The sequence below is a fragment of the Lytechinus variegatus genome, chromosome 2, assembly GCF_018143015.1.
Source record: "Lytechinus variegatus isolate NC3 chromosome 2, Lvar_3.0, whole genome shotgun sequence".
NCBI classification, from domain to species: Eukaryota; Metazoa; Echinodermata; class Echinoidea; order Temnopleuroida; family Toxopneustidae; genus Lytechinus; species Lytechinus variegatus.
This window is the reverse complement of record NC_054741.1, coordinates 32,111,855-32,128,322: the sequence shown is the minus strand read 5'-3', so window position 1 is coordinate 32,128,322 and position 16,468 is coordinate 32,111,855. Positions and strand designations below refer to the sequence as shown.

Below are 16,468 nucleotides of genomic sequence, written 5' to 3'. Positions count from 1 at the left end.
GTTTATAAGGCGATGAAAACAAAAATAAACGATTCACCCTGCTTCCCACGTTCTCAACCCCCAACATCACAATAGTGATGGCAGTAGAAATAATAAGCGTTTAAAATGTATCTTGTTCCGGGTATTCCTTTTTATTAAACTATTTTTGCATCAGCGAGCTATGTTATTATTTTTGTGAGGTATATATTATTTTAGACGTGCTATACGCCATACCTGTCATGTCGCGAAAACAATAGAACTTGTACAATATTTCTCCCCGCCAAGGTGAATATCAAATTTCTGTTTTCATTTCATCCAAGGAAGGCGACTAGCTATTGTAATTGGTATTGTCATCATTTATGTTCACGGTGTGAATACGGTACATGTAGCTATATTTAGCAGTTTGATTGTCATAAGGTGATTGGTGAATGAGGGATTGATGTGGGTGTGTGTGAGAGAGAAATACTTGTAGATAAAAAGAGAAAGATAAATGTTGACATAATTATGTGCATATAGTCTTCTTATTTTTCAGTCATCATTATTTGAAATTGAGTGCCACTAAACGACATCATTCCTCTTAAATTTAACTTTAATGATCTTCTTTTAAAAAGCGTGAAGCCTGCTAAAAGGCGGGGATGGTGGCTTAGCGATACAGCGCCCTTCTCATGGATGGGAGGTCGTGGGTTCGATCACTGACCTAGTCATACCAAAAAAACTCCTGCCTTTGATGTTTTTATCAAGAGTTCTTGCTATCGAGGCCCAAATTCATAAGGCGAATAAATTATCCTTTTTATAATGTTAGAATTGAAATTTAGATTTGATTCAAAGAAGAAATGTGACACAAAACTACCTCGGTTCAAAGAGACAAAATAACAGCTGTAGACCTGCTGAAATCTTCACATCTGCATTTATGACGTTATTTAATTAATGAATGTATTGAATATTCTCCATAGAATCGAAGTCGAAAAACAAGACAAGAAGAATCAAGGATACAATCAACATGATCAATAAATAAAAATTGAATCAAATTAAGAAGAGGAACAAATTTATTTTAATCCCCAAAAGTAATGGACGGTGCCAGGATGTTTGGAAGTTCTTTTGGATGGGGGATTCATCCAAACATGAAATGAACAAAATTGAATTCTACGACACAGAGGCCCGTATTCTTAAGTCGGGTTTAACTTAAACTCAGGTTTAAAGTTGTGGTTTAAGTATGGGAAGCCAAAAGTATCAAAATTTTTATTAAGTTGTATGTTTCTTATGTTTACTGTGCATTTTCCTGATTCATCGATGGTGAAGACAGTCATCTATGTATACTTCCTAAACAATTATGAATGATTTAAGAATGATTTGAGGGCCAAATGAGCTGAAGTATGATATCTCTACTGTTAGTGATTTATGTAACAATCGGCTATCCATGCTTAAACCACAACTTTAAACCTGAGTTTAAGTTAAACCCGACTTCAGAATACGGGCCAGAGAGTTATTTTCACCACTCATATTTCTCCTTCCTATCTTTCCCCTAACTTTTCTCAAATATTCTTTTTTAAATTTATATTTAAAAACCACAAAGGAGCATTCAGGTCGCCTCCCATCATGCACTCCCGTGACGCCACGCTGTAGTATACCACTCGGTAGAATCTTATCTTATATACACAATCGAGATTCCATACATGCATATTACCGCATGCATGCGAAATGAATGCATATCAAATGATTTTAGCCAGTAAACATCTTTAGTCACACTAGCAGATGCTGGCTAAAAAGAGATAAACACAGCATTTTTGACAACAACTTCACAGTTCTCTTTTTTTCTGCATTTTTCTTCAAAATCCATCTGCTAATTTTATCTTTTATATATTTGGCATTAGCACATGTTTTACTACAATAATTTAATCAACAGTGTCGTGAATATATTCCGAGAACGTTTAAATATTTCTTGTGCAGAATCATATTTATATATTGAGCTATAAAATATTCCCTGTTGTTTTAAGCTCTTCTCATCTTAAAAAATAGCAAATTCAATGTGAAAATTGTGATGTTATACACTCGGGAATGGGCGGGGGTACTGCATGTCGGCAAAATAGTGCATATAGCGATGATTTAGTTGCAAATAATAAATTTGAAAGTATTTCATCTTGAATTCCGATCCCGTTACTATTGGGGTGAAACTTAAAAATCTTGAAAGAGTTCAGTCATTAGAGTTTTGATTTCGAGAAGAAGTTCATGATGGCCTGGGTGCATTCTTCTGAAGTCCATCTTTCGGTCAGCAGGTCACACTCGGCTCGGTTCACCCTATGAAGGTGCTCTTTCTCACTATTCCTGATCAGATTCTTTGCAGATTGCACAGCCTGTTTTATTAATCAAAGAAAGTTGAATAATCATGATAAATAAGAACTGTAACGTAATAAGCTATACATTTTGAGGGGACCAAAAACAATTTTCTAAGAAGTTGTTAGTGAGCAAACCTTTTTACTTGTTTAAAATGATGAACTTTTTACAGTGAATTTAGAAAATAATAGAATACACACATCCGGCATCTGTAAAGACGTTCATTGACGTCACCGAAACATTAAGTGCTGTACTTATCATCATTATCGTTAATATTATTTACTATTTTTATTACTACTTATTTATAGTAACCATAACTATTGTTCTTTTTAACATCATTGAATTGAATCATTTTCATTATTGTTGTTGTAATTAATATCATTATTTTTATTATCAATATTGCTACCATACTTGCTAGGCCTACTATTATCAGATCTGCTCTAATTGTTTTTAAAGATATAATCAGAACAACGATTAGTTTGAATTCAAAGTAAAACATAAATAAACGGTCGAAATATATATGAAAATCTTACAATTTCTAAGACATAATTTATGACCTATGATGATTTTATGATTCATGGTTATAATCAAGAGCAACTTACATTTCTTGGAAGTTTAGCATATTCTTTAATCTTCTTGTCTACTACATCAATGAACTGAGAATCAGGAATGACCTCTGTCACTAAACCACCAGCAAATGCTTCCTGCGCGGTCATCTTCTTACCAAATAGCAAGAACTCATTGGCCTGTTAAATGGGGAAATATAAATGAATAAGACGTAATGAAGACCCCTTTTCGTTTAAATTTACCGTTCAGGGTGTATTCCAAGTAATAAACATATCAGATGGGCCCTAATTACATTCCAAATATTACTAAAAAATAAACTAAATAATTATGGATCATAATTATCACACACCTATCAACTATATAACCTATCGAAAGTGGACATTACAAAAGAATTCTGACGCTTACAAATTTACTGATTCCAGTGCATTCACGTTTCCTCATTTTTCTAATCATTATAAAACGAGCAAACTTTATTATGTTTTCATGTTTTATTTAATTGATTTTTAATGATTTGTAGACCTAGTCATCCATTCTACTCATAATATGATTATATATTATTATAAGTTTCGGTTTGTCATATTTTCAAGAATTTTTGCGTACAATGGCAATCCATCCTCTGCAACTGATTTTATGTTCAATTATGTCTGGTTTATGGTCAAAATGTCATTGTTATATTCATGTTGTCATATAAAATTATTATGTAGGAGGGCAAATAATTGAATAGTACATTATGGAAACTTCCTTTTTTCCTTCACCTTCGCTGTTCCCATGATCTTGGGGAACGTATACGAAGAGCATCCTTCTGGACTCTGACCAAGAGCAGCAAAAGGGGTGTGAAAGGTCGCCTGCAAAGCAATGTAAGAAAATATACATCATGAATGTTTGATTTTTTATATTTTTTTATTGATTTTAGTGGTGGTTATAAATATAAAATGTTAATCAAAAACGCAGTTCAAACGTTGATTTTTATTAATGTTTATTTTTATTTCAATTTCAATGAAATTTCAATATCATCTTAATGTCCACATGGAAATTCGTTTTGCTCACATTGTAAACATTTGTGATAAAGTATTACATATCACATTATATCACATGAAAAGATGCAATCCTTTCCATATTTCATTTCATTTTATTCTTTTTTATCAATTTCAATATCGTCCTATATTTTGTCTAGTTTTATTTATTCATCTTTTGTGGAGGGTGTTCTCCTGAAATACCTACTCTGTCACTGGCGTAGACGATATCCATCAATCCGAGTGTAGTTACAACAATGCCGATTGCAGGACCGTTGACTGCGGCAATCAAAGGCTTCGGGAAATCAATGAAGGCATTAACAAATCTCCTGACATTTGAAAGACAATAAAATTTAATTATTTAAGATGATTTTAGCCGGCTTATTGTGATGAAGGCAACAATGGGCAAAGTTTCGCTGCCTTAGGATTTCTGAAGTGATAAACTAAAAGTAAATGGGGAGGGACACGGAAAAGATGACGATAAAAAAACACGAGTATTGGAAAGACTGGGACTTGGACGTGGAAATATATTATATATACTCTATTTCACTCTATTTCATACATGACATAGACAAATCACAAGTTTCATTTTGGTATTATAACTCCATACACAATGCCCAGTCGCAATGCAAAAACTCGTTATTATCCACCATATACATACTCTAATCGTGTGCTCGATTGTTTCGTTGCCTCTTCTATATTAGTCGTGTCAACTTTCATGAAGTTCCCCAGATCATTCCCACTTGAGTAGTAATCCCCAGTACCTGAAAAAGAGAAAAGGTAATTTGTAGAAGGTTTGTATCGAATATATTATCTTATTCATCCTTGACTGGATGCACTAATCAAACCAAAATATCAATGTATACATATTCTTATTATTTTCACCCGGTAATTTCATCAACCAGAGCGAATAATAAACAACGACAATTGTACTCTGAACCAGTATTATTCCAAAATTTAAGAATATTCCTGATTGTGGATACACAAAAGTTGATGATAACTGCGGTTGTGTTAGGTGAAAATGTAAAGCATTAAGTTTTGCTCAGTTCATCATCATTCATGCCCGGTCCATGTGACTAATTGCATTTATTCTGTGTTTCTTAATGAAAAGAAAAAGAAATTTATGATATAAATATAGATTTTTTTTCTGTTCGACAGCATTGGAAAGGTAGATTTATTAACTCTATTGGGTTATGAGAGTATAACAAATACCATATTTACAACGATTATCTCTCCTATAGCTATGTACAAAGGTGTTCTTAACTAGTAATCTTTGGTATCTGAACAAATCTTATGTAGTTCTAACAAATTTAGCTATTTTCATAAAGCTCGAAGTACAAATAGAATAAATAGAATAACCGTGACATTTGTAACTCTATTGGTCCACTTTTATACATTTTTGTTGATGAATATAATACACCTTTCTTTCTGGAAGAAAGGACAGTCTAATATGTAATGATTCGTTACAGATTTTTTCAGAACAAAGCGGATGCATGAATAATTACCGGAAACAATGACAGTAGGCATATACTCGAGAAAGAAGGTGTAGACATTATGGGAATTTATTCGTTTTAACTTACAAAATTCTCTGTTGAAAGTCCAAACACTCTTTACAACCCCCCCCCCATCCTTCTTCTAACTTACTCCTGTTTCTCATCTTTATTTTGTTGTTACCACTTGGAAACTAATAGGCGACGTTGAACCCATAACCCCCATGGCACCGTCCCCGCATTGTATTCAGTAACATAGAATACCATGATACCAACAGAAAATTAAGGGCTGAAAGTGTATGCAAAGGGGGCGGCGCTTGGGGTTATTCCTACGAATCTTGAAACATTGAGACAAAAAAGGGGAGAGGAACTGGGGGGGATATAAAAAAGAGATCAGGGTTGTGTATCTTTATATTCCCTTTGCTATTCAATGAAGAAGCAATGACGTAATCAGTCTTGCCCCCTCCCACCCCTTCGACGCAGTGCATGTTTGTGGTCTGGTAGAGATGATGGATTGTGGATTCATGTTGATGACGACGTCGACGAAGACGAAGATAATGGTACTTAATGGCTTGTAATTTGTACATGCTGCACTGTGATAAACACTGTATCGTGCGATAATAGCATGGCATAAAATTTGTGCACTTAATTGACTTCTCTTAAGTTATATGCCTGAATGCCTTATTATTAAAAATTTAATCACTAACCTGTAATTACTGCGATGGTTACATCATCATTTTGTTCCGCTGCTTTCAGTGCTTCTTGTATTTCGTTGTACATCTGCGAAGACGCAAATAATGTGCTATAGATAATAATTATATGATAATTAATAATAAATAATATGTTATTTCTTTAGGGCCTACTAGTTCACATCATGTGTATCTACTTATCCCATCATTAGAAAGAACAATAAGAATTTTCCCTTTTTATTAAAGCACTTTATTTGAATTTGCTTCATATCTAATATTTAATGACTGTTAACATTTCACATTGTTCCCAAAGACTGAGTCCATCGTATCAATCAATAATTAGGTGTTGAGCAATGGTTATATTTTGAATACCGTAATCGAAATAAAGGAAAGTTCTGTATATAAAAATAGGAATGGGATGATCCAATGAGAAAGGTTATACTACATTAAATTTTGTTGCAACTTGTAAAAAGATCAGGGTACCCCATCCTCCTATATGTTATATAATTTCTTAATATCTCCCTATCTTTTATCTGCCTTATACCTCTTTTTTCTCTCTGTTTGTTTCTTTGGAACACCACCTAGTTTAATCGACGTTACACAAATAATGTTGCCTGAACAATCACCCACTCTTTTTCTCGAATGTTTAAGTAGAGATGTTATTCCAATACCCCATCCTCTTCCCTCACTCAATACCCCCCCCCCCCTTCGAACTTCATGTATTTATCTTTCAGCACACACCATCATGACCATAGAGTTTAAATACCCCTGAACAGTGCGTATTCAACGCTATGACACACACACAAACACACACACACACTCCGGGTCTCCCTCACTCCCACACACTCTATGGAACACGTAGACACAACCTCTTCATCTATCTCTCTCGCATTCAACCTGAACCGTGGACCTACTAGCTAGTAGGTCCATGCCTGAACCAACAAACCTACTCCCCCCTTACTTTCCCCCTTCTTCCTTACTGACTTTCGACTTATCCTACCCCAAAATCTCTTACCTCAAGTGTAAGAGCATTTTTCCTTTTCGGTCTGTTGAGTGTGATTGTCGCTACGCCATCCTCCACACGATACAAAATGCTTCCTTTGGCATTGCTACTCATTGTGCCTGAATTCTGAGAAAATAAATATGTTCATACCAAATGAGATCAAGAATCGACCTTGATTGACCAAACTTTCTAAGAGGAAAAAGTGAATAAGGATAACATTTTATTCTGAATCCATTTCGAATGAGATATTATGGAGCTAGTGTTTTAATATGAAATCGGTTTAATAGTAATCACAATTATGGTGGTTCACGCAACTTTGAATATGCCTGAAACATAAACTAGGCCTATATTTACAGTAGTCTCATACGCACGGATTCATGGGGATCACCCTCCCCCACAATTCTTCAAAGCCTAAGTTTTGTATTAAATATTTTCATGAAATTCACCTAAAGTGTGACCACATCCTTCAATTTTCATTACAAACTGATTTCAAAACCGCTTTCGTTAAAAACTTGATCGCTTCCCTCCCTTGCGTGTATACAGACTTGATTCTTTTTTTGCCTCCCAAAGAAATAAATCGTGCACACGGTCAGATCAGTAGAAAGCATTATCATCTTTTCGATTAGACACGATTACAGAACGTAATTTAACGATATTTCAAATTACAAACGGTAAAACGAACTTTTCAATATAATATGTTCAAGGTCAGTATTCAAATTTGTGATTCCCGTTTAAACGCATATTCCACAACAATTAAAAAATATAAACCTACATAAAACAAGTAAGTACAACCTCTACGACTCATCTATACATCTGAACACCAATAATTGTTTTATCAAATCCTTTCAGTTTAGTTCAGAGCATCAAAAAAACGTAGATTAACCGTAGTTCTCTTGCGTCCTACATCTTCAATTAACAAAATGATAAATAAAATCTTTGGAAGATTCACCCAACCTCAATTAAAGCTGTTCTTTAAGTGGCGGATCGGGGGGTATGGGGTTTCACATTCTCCTCGGGATCCCTAAAAATAATAAAAAAAATAGTGTGCGATCAAACTCCAACACCCCTTCACTGTTTACGAGAGTCGCGGAGGCAGAACAGCGGCGGATCTATGGGGGGGGGGGGGGCAGGTCATCTTTATGGAGTCAAACCAACTTTTCAAACCCCCCTCTATCTTAGCAAAAAGCTAGATCCGCCATTGACTATCGATATCATACAACCCCCAAATAAAGTGGTCTTGTGCGTGTCAACTCGGAATATAATACACCACTCTAGGTCACGACAAATTCAGATACTCAATACTCATTTGTCTTTCTTTCTATCTATCAATGAGAATTAACAGATAAACAAAAATACAGGTACAAAAGATCACCATTCTGTCTTATAGAAAAAATATATCGAATAATAGAACATAAATATCTATGAAACTGGGCTGCCTTTGAGAACGTACCTGCCGTCGTTTCAAATATTTCCGCTGGGCTATCCACTCAATCCTTGGTCGAAATAAAATAAAGACTTGGAATTTCAAGGTATCAAATTGAATTATATAGATAATGATATGAAATATACTTGAAGAGAATGTGTATATGTAAACGCGTTTTAGAGTTGGTAGCCTATTACAGCAATTTTATCATTTGACTTTGATCTGTTGGTCCTTACATGCTGATAATGTTTAAACATACAGGGGTATATCTCTGTGGTTTAAACTATAGGGTCTTTGGTTAGAACCAATGTATAAGCCGGGTCGGTGATAGTCTCTTGTCGAGGACCTGGCGGCTGCTTCCCGAGCGAAGCAAGGGATATAGCCATATAGCCATATAGCAAGGCCTAATTCGCTTCGCGAATTAGGAAATCCCTCGCTTCGCTTGGGAAGCAGCCGCCAAGGCCTCGACAAGAGGCTTGGTCGGACTTTTTGGGTCAGACAGGCGAGGTCCATTCCACTAACACTATGTATTTGTAGGGGAGTCGTGGTCTAGTGGTTATGACTCTCGTCTTTCAATCAGTGGGACGTGAATTCGAAACCCAGCCATGGCGCGTTTTCCTTCAGCAAGAAATTTACCTATATTGTGCTGTACTGTACCCAGGGGAGGTGAATGGGTACCCGGCAGAATTAATTCCTTGAATGCACCAAGCGCATTTAGCAGCTGGAGCAAAAGCCGGGGCAATATATAGTGCGCCAGTGAATAGGCAACTATATAATCGGCGCCTCATATATGCTATATTATTAGTATCACTGGCGTAAATCCCGGGGGGATGGGGGATATATCCCCCCACTTTTCGAGGAGGGGGATGGCCTGTACAAACATCCCCCCACTTTTACGGAAGAAATGAAAAAAAATCACAAGAGATAATTGTTTTGTTGGTGAAAATTCTTCTTAAAATACCGCTTAACATATAAAACAATATCATTGGATCATGAAATGCAAATAAAGAGCCAGTTCACCATTTGCAAACGAAATACTTTTGTCATTATTATAACATTGAAGAGAAACCCCCGTTTCTTCCAATTCATCAATGTTGGGGTTTTGGGGGAGGGATTAAGATGGAATGTCAAAACATTTTGAATGTAATCTCTAATAAAACCATTAAACCATCATGGGGTAAAAAAGATAACAACATCGGAGGGGTATTTGCCATATGGACATATACAGTGGCGTAACTACAGGGGGCATTGGGGCACATTCCCCCCTCCCCATCGGCTGACCACCCCCCAAAAAAAAAAAACCGGGGAAAAGGAGAAATGAGGGAGAAAGGAAGAGAAACGTAGTGGGAAAGAAGAAAATATAATTCATTATAATGTTATAATTATTTATGTTACATTACATAAGAAACATGTCTATCATAACTTTATGAAACATAATTTGCCCAGGGCCTACGTCTTCATTGTTCCTGGTGCTCACATTGTCTTTTTAACAAGATATATAATCCTGTTGTACTAAAACATCACGTTTTCAAGTCAATATAAACCAAATATATTTTCTAGCACTTGAATTATAATATATTGACATAATATTATGCTTCTTTTACATGACTCAAAAAGTGATTGCCCCATGTTAAGGTCTCCGTATATAAACATTTCCTGTCCGTGATTACGTTCGCATTAGTGGATTGGTGAGATATGTCTGCTCTTCGTGAATTCCTAAAATCAGTCCTTAAAATGTCCCTTCTTCTGATTTGAATATAAAAAATTTTCAGCTCACGCTTCGCGCTCGCATCATTTGGTTAGGTCAATGAAATACCTATATGGTCCTAGTTAATTCCTACAAAGAAACCTTAGAATGCACCACTTCAGGTCTGAATTATCTAAATTTTCAGCTCGCGCTTCGCGCTTGCAATATTTGATTGGTGAGATGCGTGTTTCATGTGTTCAGATGTAATTCTAATAAAATCAGCAAGCGCTTGGCACTCACATCAGATGACTATGGTGAGATATGCATACTCTTAATGGATTCCTAAAATATATTCCTTAAAATCTCGCTGTTTGTGGTCAAAATATACGAAAATTTCAGCTCGCGCTTCGCGCTCGCATTGTTTAGCAAGACAGGTACCTATCATGATTACATAAATTTGATTATAATGTCCCTTTTTAGGTGTGAATATAACTCAGTTCGCACTTCGCGCGCTCACTCAGTGATTCAAAAAAATTTGCTGGTGCCCCCACAATGCCGTGACCCACGGAACGCCAGTGTGGACATATCAATGACAATTCCTTGCATATCTAAAAACATGATTGCAAAAAAATTGCCAAAATATTTCAGTCATCCCCCACCCATCAACACGGATTTACGCCAGTGATTAGTATATTTGTTGTAGTTGTTCTTCTTATTATTACTATTATTATTATTATCATTTGTCATTCTGGCTCCTTTCTATACAAATAAACAATATATGAGCAGAAGAGATGATAGAATAAGCCCACTTTTTACCGATATCGAAAACTTAAACTTATTTGCATAATAGTACTCAGTAATCAAACATTTACAGAACCTGTTGATGTGTAAATTATCAGCGTTTTAAGTTTTACTCTAGATGAATAATTATTTTGAGAATACATGTATTTTTTTTCAGAGGCAGATTTGCTGGGCATTTGGAGGGAATTTCTAAACAGGATCGCGATAGTGCTGTCATGTGATGTATAATGGCAGACACTGGTAATCAATATCTAACTAAAATCAAATACGAACTGTCGGAAAATTTTAGTCCAAAGGGTGATATTTTATCTTTACCTGTGTCACGAGAGTGGCAAGGCAAGGTGCAAATAAGGAGTATTGTTTATTGACATTGTACTCCTCTGGAAATTTACAAGACTTTATGAATTTATTGTATTGACTTGGTTTAGTTTTCTTCGTAAAAATCGTCAATTTGCAGACGATCGTTTACCAAAAGCCCTGCATAATGTAGAAAGCTGTATAGACCCGTTATTGTAGTTCACTATAAAGCATTGCCTCTATTTCCTTTCCCTCTTTCTGTACCCTGTTATACTCCATAAATGGTAATTTTATTATGCTTTAGCAATTAATAATACACCGTATAAGAGCTTATTATAAAGTTCATTCGATCCAATCACTGTATCAAAGACAAATACTCTCTACTCCCAATGCCACACCCCTCCCCCTCTCTAAATGATTTTCATCTATGAACATGTACTTATGATGTGACCCAAATATTATGTAGCTGTCATGAATAATATGACCATAAATACACTTCCCATACCTCCAGCCACATCGACCCAAACCACCACAAACAAGCATTCGAACAAGTACAACACACACACACCCACACACCCTTTCTGACACACATGAGCACATACATCGTCATCCTCATCCAAACAAATACTCTTACATTTTTTCTATCCCGTTTTATTTTTCTTCATCAATGCAAACGCATTTAAAATTCAAATTAAACAATTACGTTTAAACAAAAAGTTTTTCACTGTAAAAACAAATTATTGGTTCAAATCTTTACCACCACGAGGGTAATTATGTCCAACCAATTTGGAGCAGTATTTTATCCAATGCGGGAAGCATGTTGTCTAGTATAAGGTTAAAACATAAGCAGCAATTTTAATGTAGAATGGGCAAACTTTTTTTTATTACACTGTTTAAATAGAAATGCCTAAAAAAATGCCTTATGTTGGTTGGAAATAATTATAATTACCCTCATGGAGCATCGAATCATGAAGACACAGAATATTGGTTATACCCAGGAAAAAAAGAACTGTTTTTATGTAAAACGTCTAACCAATGAAGTTGTTTTGGAGTTCCTTTAAGATTGATGCAAGAAAATGACCCGATAAAAGTTTGGCCATGAATGCCCTCTTCCGAGATGTAAGCCTGTCATCATGAAGAAGAAAACTGTAGAACTGACTGTAAGGTATTATGCCTGAGTTCAGAATATCCTTTGGTATGAATATAAGAAATGAATGATCATTTCGAGTAGATAATAGAAAAACGACGCGATTTTTGTCCCAATTCTATCGAATGTGAATATAAACGTCAGATTTCCTTAATTTGGGACACTCCTGGGTGGAATCATGACAAAGATTACACACACGAAAGACTCACAAACAAGCAAATAAACATTGAATTTCGGATATAACATAAAAATCAAACTCCAATATTTTCTAACTGCATAATACATTGTGATTTTTTGATGTAATCAAAAGAGTAAGACTTATTCAGACTTTATAAGTTGTAGGGAAATTGTGTAGTCTTTTGGACGGCTTATATTTGAGTTTGGGATATACGTAAATATTAAAATGTTCGATTCCTAACTGCTTATGTTGGCCTATATTGTAATTTGTTGATTCAATGGAAGGACTAAAACCCTGATTCAGATGCTCTAAGTTGTAAGGGGGGTGGGGGGGATTAAGTAGTATTTTGGATGATGCCAATTCAAACGTTGGAATCGGACGACGTGGTTGCCACTCTGATTTGGTCACACTTCATCCTCAGTCTATCCAAGCCCGGGACAGTCAACGAAAAGTTTCCTCTGAGATAGGTGAACATCTGACCGAAGGATTGGAAGATGGGATCCAAAGAAGATCGGACCACTCCCCTTGAGAGCACCTCCACGATCCTACAAGCCTGTAGAATCACCTTAAGGGTAGGATTGACCACCCAGACAAGCAAGAAGTTCATGCTAGCGAAGACAAGTCCCCAAGCTATGCCAAGGATGGGGCCTAGTAGGGCCGACAGGAAGATGTAAAAATCCCTCTGTAGGAAGAAATTAAAAAAAGGATAAAAATCTTATTTGTCGAACTTGAGGAGCCAATAGAGTTTTTACCATAAGGCATTTAACATCTTTATACTCGAGAAGAGCCTATTTAATATTTTCTTTTAATTTGAACCACGCTGTATAAGGAACCTGACAAGTATCATATAGGCGAATCCAGGGGGGGGGCCTCCTATTGGCGGCGGAAAGCTCACATCAAAGGATTTCTTTGGTCTATTAAATACGCTGAAATATTACAACCATAAAAGAATAATAAGGTACTTTTTCTTTGTTTATCGTCTTTGAGAATATGGCATGTTCTACAAGAGAAATGAATGACCACCTCACTTCATATCTAAAGTAGAAAGTGCTTAACCGTTATTCATAAATGGATAACTCCTTACAGGAAAACGTGCCGTGTTGTGTTTGATTTTGTTTCACTTAAAGGGATGGACCAGGCTGGACATATATTTACATCTAAATAAATAAAGTAAAATTCACAGAGCAAAATGCTGAAAATTTGATCAAAATCGGATAACAAATAACAAAGATATTGAATATAAAAGATTTGCATTATTCCGGTGAAACAGTTCTAGGCATGTTTTTATGAATATTCATTAGGAGGGTTGATGATGTAATATCCCCACTTGGTTTTTTTTTTATTATATGAAATTAGGTTTATTCAAGATTTTTCTACCAAGAACTAAAACAATTGGATTGACACTGATTAAGTGCGTTTAGTTATTTATTGCCGCAACTTATTTCATCATTATGGACCGCATCATTTACACAAATATGAAAAAAATTAAAGATTTGTGATGTCATGTAATAAGAAAAAGGAAAGTGGGAATGTGACATCATCAGCCCATCTAATGAATATTCATGACGATGTGCACATAACTGTTTTCACAAAATATTGATAAAATTTAAATTTGAATAACTTTGTTATCCGATTTTGATGAAATTTTCTGTATTTTGCTCTGTGAATTTTACTTTATTCATTTTAGATATTGTTATTTTCAGCAAGGACTATCCCTTTAAAATTAATGGCTAACTTATCTGGTCTGTATTTATCATCATCCCTCTCTTGTTCTCTGACTAATAATATTTATAAGGAAAAAACTCACCGAAGTCCAATTAAAGATGGCTTTGTTGTAGTTAAACACCACGCTGATACTTTCTGAACCAAGGGGCTCCTGAAAGGTTTCTTCAAAATCAACCTGAAGTATACGAGAGTAGACGCAAAACAAAAACATTTTAGTCTTTGAATTCAATTAACATTTCAGTTTCCAATACCAATTTACAGTAACAAATTTGTAATATATATATTATTTCGGAAATTCGGGAAAAGCGATATGGCACTTGGGTTTATTTTTTATCGGTGGTACATTAAAATTATTAAAGGTTTGTAGCTTTCAAAATGAGTAATAATGTTTATTAGAACAAAAAAAATCAAAGAACAATTGCTGAGACAAAAGTTGGTCGAGATAAGGGGTGATTAAAACTTAAATAATTTACACATCTCACCTTGACATTTGGTTTGAGGGAGTACAAGTCCATTTCGTCATACTTTGCGGATTGTGGCGCTCGCTCTAAGCCTCCGTGGCAGCAAGGTCTTGCTTGGACTTGTGCCTGATAATTGCCCGTGGTATCATTGTTGTTGTAGAGGGGATAATAATGGCCACCTTGAGCAATTAAATATGTTGTTGCTGGGCTTCTGGCGTCGTTCTTTCCTGCGGTGTCTTCCATGGTGGTAGAGTTGATGGACATCATGGGCCCTTCCTCAAATGACAATCGTTATCAGATCACCGACTTGATGGATTAGACACTAACGAAATAAGTATAAAAAAAACTAGTTAACTTTCGTTAATAAATGCTAAGAATAGGGTAAACTTAATTTTACATTATCTGATTTCAAAAGTGAGATTATTATGATATAGTTTTGAGAAAACAATACTTCCTTACTCACCGCAATCACGAACGAGGCAGCTCTGAGCGGAGTGCAACCAATCGTTATAATTTATTCCATCTACCGTCGCGACTTGACGACCCCGGATCTTATTGATAACAAGTTTATCACCTAAAACAATTTAGTTTACGTCATATTACCAATCTTCTATTTTAAGAACAGATTCATAGTACTTAGCGCAACACTTGAACAATTTTTTTTATTTTGCGTTTTCCGGGTCCCGTAACACAAAGATTAGAGATTAATCGTGATTTTTTTTAACGATTAATTGTATATTGTAGTCAATGCAATCAGTCGTAGCAAAATTGTATACGATGATTGCTTAAGCTTGTATCACGGGCCCTCAACGTGATTTAAAACACTTCCATAAAAGAACAAAACTATATGATATCACCTAAACCAGGACGTATAGGAATATTAATGGTAGTCTAATTAACACCTATATAAGATTTTTCATTTAAGCATAAAGTTTACCCAAATTCCAAATAGGACAGACCATTTACCTCAGTTGCAATATATTATGAATTATGTTTTGGATGTCTACTAAGGTATACAGTCACGTGTCGTAGTATACTTTGTTTATACTGATTGTGATTTACGAAGATTGCCAGCACGATCGTGACAATATAAGCTGATAATGGAGCAAAGTTCAAATTTCTTAAGTTGGTTATCCCTTTTGACGCAGTATGAACACTCAACATGCAAGTAAACTGATACCATGCAGTTAACTAGAATAAAGTGCTAATATAGTGTCAATAATCGTTAACGGCATGCTGCTTTAGCATCCCATGCTATAAAAGTATTGAAACTTAGCCAAAATGAGATAACTATTCAACGGACTTTGAAATCTCTTTTTTTTTGTCACACAATGGGCACTGGCGAGGAGTGTGACTGCCTTTTATTATTTTTTGAGAGCCATGCTTCGTTTCCTTTCATAACCTATACTCTCATTACCCGTGGTCAGTGGCGTACCTATAGTATTTTCCACGGGGGGGGGGGCAAAACCGTCCGCCAAAATATTTGACAAGCAAAAAAAAAGTTATCAATGAAAAAATAATTGACAAGCAAAAAAAAGTTTTCGATCACAAATAAACAAATAAAAGATTTCGTACCAGAAAAAAATTGACTTGACAAGCAAAAAAAAATGTCTTCAAGCTCGTCGGGGGGGGGGGGGGCAAAAAAGGTCTTTCAAGCTCGTCAGGGGGCAGGGATAC

General features: G+C 35.5%; 2 protein-coding genes across 3 annotated transcripts; both read right to left on the bottom strand.

Moving 5' to 3' along the window:
• Positions 1-1,383: 1,383 nt before the first annotated feature.
• LOC121407872 (enoyl-CoA delta isomerase 2-like) lies at positions 1,384-15,327 on the bottom strand. Of its 2 annotated transcripts, none has more exons than XM_041599105.1 (8): positions 15,255-15,327; positions 7,085-7,198; positions 6,088-6,160; positions 4,552-4,654; positions 4,099-4,219; positions 3,633-3,722; positions 2,913-3,056; positions 1,384-2,330 (listed from the first exon to the last, which is right to left on the bottom strand). In XM_041599105.1, the coding sequence occupies exons 2-8, from the start codon at positions 7,184-7,186 to the stop codon at positions 2,178-2,180; spliced, it is 786 nt and encodes a 261-aa protein (XP_041455039.1). In that variant the 5' UTR covers positions 7,187-7,198; positions 15,255-15,327; the 3' UTR covers positions 1,384-2,177. The 2 variants fall into 2 exon arrangements, with proteins under 2 accessions (XP_041455039.1, XP_041455040.1); XM_041599106.1 differs by lacking the exon at positions 15,255-15,327 and adding an exon at positions 8,523-8,675.
• On the bottom strand, positions 12,964-15,327 carry LOC121407873 (caveolin-3-like). Its single transcript, XM_041599107.1, has 4 exons — positions 15,251-15,327; positions 14,813-15,113; positions 14,413-14,505; positions 12,964-13,287 (listed from the first exon to the last, which is right to left on the bottom strand). Exons 2-4 carry the CDS (start codon positions 15,056-15,058, stop codon positions 12,967-12,969), a joined length of 660 nt encoding a protein of 219 aa, XP_041455041.1. The 5' UTR covers positions 15,059-15,113; positions 15,251-15,327; the 3' UTR covers positions 12,964-12,966.
• Positions 15,328-16,468: the final 1,141 nt, after the last annotated feature.

Excerpts from the sequence above, each read along its gene's own strand:
- LOC121407872 (XM_041599105.1), bottom strand. The coding sequence starts at position 7,186 with ATGAGTAGCAATGCCAAAGGAAGCATTTTGTATCGTGTGGAGGATGGC. Across the intron at positions 4,655-6,087 it reads AACCATCGCAGTAATTACAG|GTACTGGGGATTACTACTCA; the intron begins GTTAGTGATTAA and ends TCTCTTTTTCAG. Across the intron at positions 4,220-4,551 it reads CAATCGAGCACACGATTAGA|GAGATTTGTTAATGCCTTCA; the intron begins GTATGTATATGG and ends TTCAAATGTCAG.
- LOC121407873 (XM_041599107.1), bottom strand. The coding sequence starts at position 15,058 with ATGATGTCCATCAACTCTACCACCATGGAAGACACCGCAGGAAAGAAC. Across the intron at positions 14,506-14,812 it reads CCCTCAAACCAAATGTCAAG|GTTGATTTTGAAGAAACCTT; the intron begins GTGAGATGTGTA and ends CGTATACTTCAG. Across the intron at positions 13,288-14,412 it reads CCATCTTTAATTGGACTTCG|AGGGATTTTTACATCTTCCT; the intron begins GTGAGTTTTTTC and ends TTCTTCCTACAG.